This window comes from Gossypium arboreum, chromosome 4 (assembly GCF_025698485.1).
Source record: "Gossypium arboreum isolate Shixiya-1 chromosome 4, ASM2569848v2, whole genome shotgun sequence".
In the NCBI taxonomy this organism is placed as follows: Eukaryota; Viridiplantae; Streptophyta; class Magnoliopsida; order Malvales; family Malvaceae; genus Gossypium; species Gossypium arboreum.
In genome coordinates, this window is record NC_069073.1 from 106,314,878 (window position 1) to 106,317,087 (window position 2,210).

Consider the following 2,210-nt stretch of genomic DNA (forward strand, 5'->3'; position numbering starts at 1 on the left):
CCCTTTTCTCACTCCATACAAAGATGTGTGTGTGTCGTACCGGACCAGTGAAAAACCCTAAAGCATTACAACTAAGAAAAAAGTTTTAATCAAGAAGGGCTGAAACTATATATGGCCGAGATAGGCATAGATATTGTCGACCTTGGTTTCGGAATTAAGCAAATATAGTACAAATATTCATAAACACAATCGATGGGGCCAAGAATAAAACAGTCTATTCGCTGTATATCTACGATACTTTCAAGAGCAATTAGTTAACATCATATGCATGGTGATGATATTCTTCTATCAGGAAAGGAGATTTTTCAAGTTCTTATCCTCTCCTACAGGATATATTTTCATATATATGTAATTTTTGTTACAACCTGTGAGTTCATAAGATTCAGAGAGAGCTAATCCACCATCAAACTCAAAGCAAATAGACATTCAGAGGGAAGGGAAAAATATCAAATATATATGAGGTTACAAACAACATATGATTTAAGAATGGCCAGAAATTATATGTATCCATTTAAGTATAATCTTCTGATCAAACTACTTTTTACCTTGGGCCGAGCCTTAGCTCAAGGTCTATATCATCATCTGAGCTAGGGCTAAGCTCAGACACCTCAGCTGCTTGGAGATGGTGTGTTTCAATCGAAATCGGCTTCAGTAAGAACGGTAAAAACGGTGTATGATCAGTTCTCTTTCTCTTGCAACCGATCTCTTCTTTACTACCGGAAGTAGTAGGGGGTGTTCGTCCTCGTCGAACAATCAGATTCAAGCACACAGACAAATCCGTTTGGACATAATCTGCTTTAACACTACATCCGGATTCTAGGATACTTGGACACTTCTCTCCTTCATTCCATAGATCAGAGAAATGGTAGTATCTGTCTTCAACAAAGTTTGACCATGATTTTGTGGATGTTTTAGGGGACTTCATGGAATGGTCTTGAGCGGTTTCTGAAGATAAAGGAGGGACTAAAGTTGGTTCAGGACAGCTGTCTTTAGAATTTGAGGGAGGTGATGGAGGAGTCCCATGATTGGAATTAGGGTTAGGGTTATAAACGAAGTTACAAACTTCATCAGGTTGGTATTGGAAACTCACAGGTAAAAAGGGTTTTTGAATGTGATTGGGACTATTTTGAGGATCATGATGAAGGATTTCATCATGGGAAGTCGGGGATTGCTTTAGCCGAGCTCTATCCCTCCTGTGGACATTCATGTGACCTCCTAGAGCTTGAGCTGATGTGAATTCCCTGCCACAAAAGCTGCAAGAATAAGACCTTGGAGGCCATATACAACCTCCAAGAGACCCAGCAGTATCTTCTGCAAAAGCTTGCTCTTCCCATGAATCATCATATGAAGCCTTTGTTGAGGGTTGAAGATTATTGGAACTCAAACCAGGCTTCCTATTTGTCCACATCCAGTACCGTGCTTGATTCATTGCACTCTTAGTTAAAGAAGCTGAAGTCAACAGCTTTCCGGCAAGCTGCAACGACAGATAAAAAGCCTGGAACTGATGATGATTAGACTTGGGAGACAGATTGAAGGAAAGTCTAATAAAGGTTAAAGACCTAAAACTACATGTTAAAATCAGAATCTATACATACTTTGGAAAATGAATAAATTGATGGCTAATGGTCTAGCTACTCTTGTTGCTTATTTGGGTGGGGAATAGGGTTGCAAACTTACAAGTTTGTGGGTCCTGAATAAGGAGGAGTTACTTCTGGGATGTAGCTGCTTACAGACAAACTGTGATCGTCTGACTGAAATCCTAGAGAAACTTGGCAAGAAAGACAACACGGTACATTTAATGCTTAGATGTCATCTTTGGACACAATATCAAAATCATTTTATTTGCTTTGAGATACTGGGGTTGAAGTTTTATAATTTACGCAGAGATTTAAAAATTAACATGTGTTTTATTTATTTTATTTTTATTTTTTAAGAATATATGATCCCATTTGTGAAATTGTAGATCTCTTCAATAATTATCCTTAATTATAACCTTCCTCTTTTATATGAAAGAATTAGTCTCAGTTCAAGTATATATAATAATTTCTACCTTTGAATTATATATTAAATTATGTTGATGGGTTAAAACAACAAATTTTCTGTAAAAATGTATTTATAAAAATTATAATTAATTAAATTATACATGGTGTGGTAAAAACTTTGTATACAAAATTTCATGTTTCATCTTTAGAAATTTGATTTACTTTATT

The 2,210-nt window shown here is 36.2% G+C and overlaps 1 protein-coding gene across 1 annotated transcript; it reads right to left on the reverse strand.

Annotated features, from left to right (window-relative positions):
* Positions 1-301: 301 nt before the first annotated feature.
* On the reverse strand, positions 302-1,808 carry LOC108463491 (zinc finger protein 10-like). Its single transcript, XM_017763423.2, has one exon. The coding sequence runs from the start codon at positions 1,427-1,429 to the stop codon at positions 542-544; it is 888 nt and encodes a 295-aa protein (XP_017618912.1). The 5' UTR covers positions 1,430-1,808; the 3' UTR covers positions 302-541.
* Between the last annotated feature and the right edge of the window lie 402 nt (positions 1,809-2,210).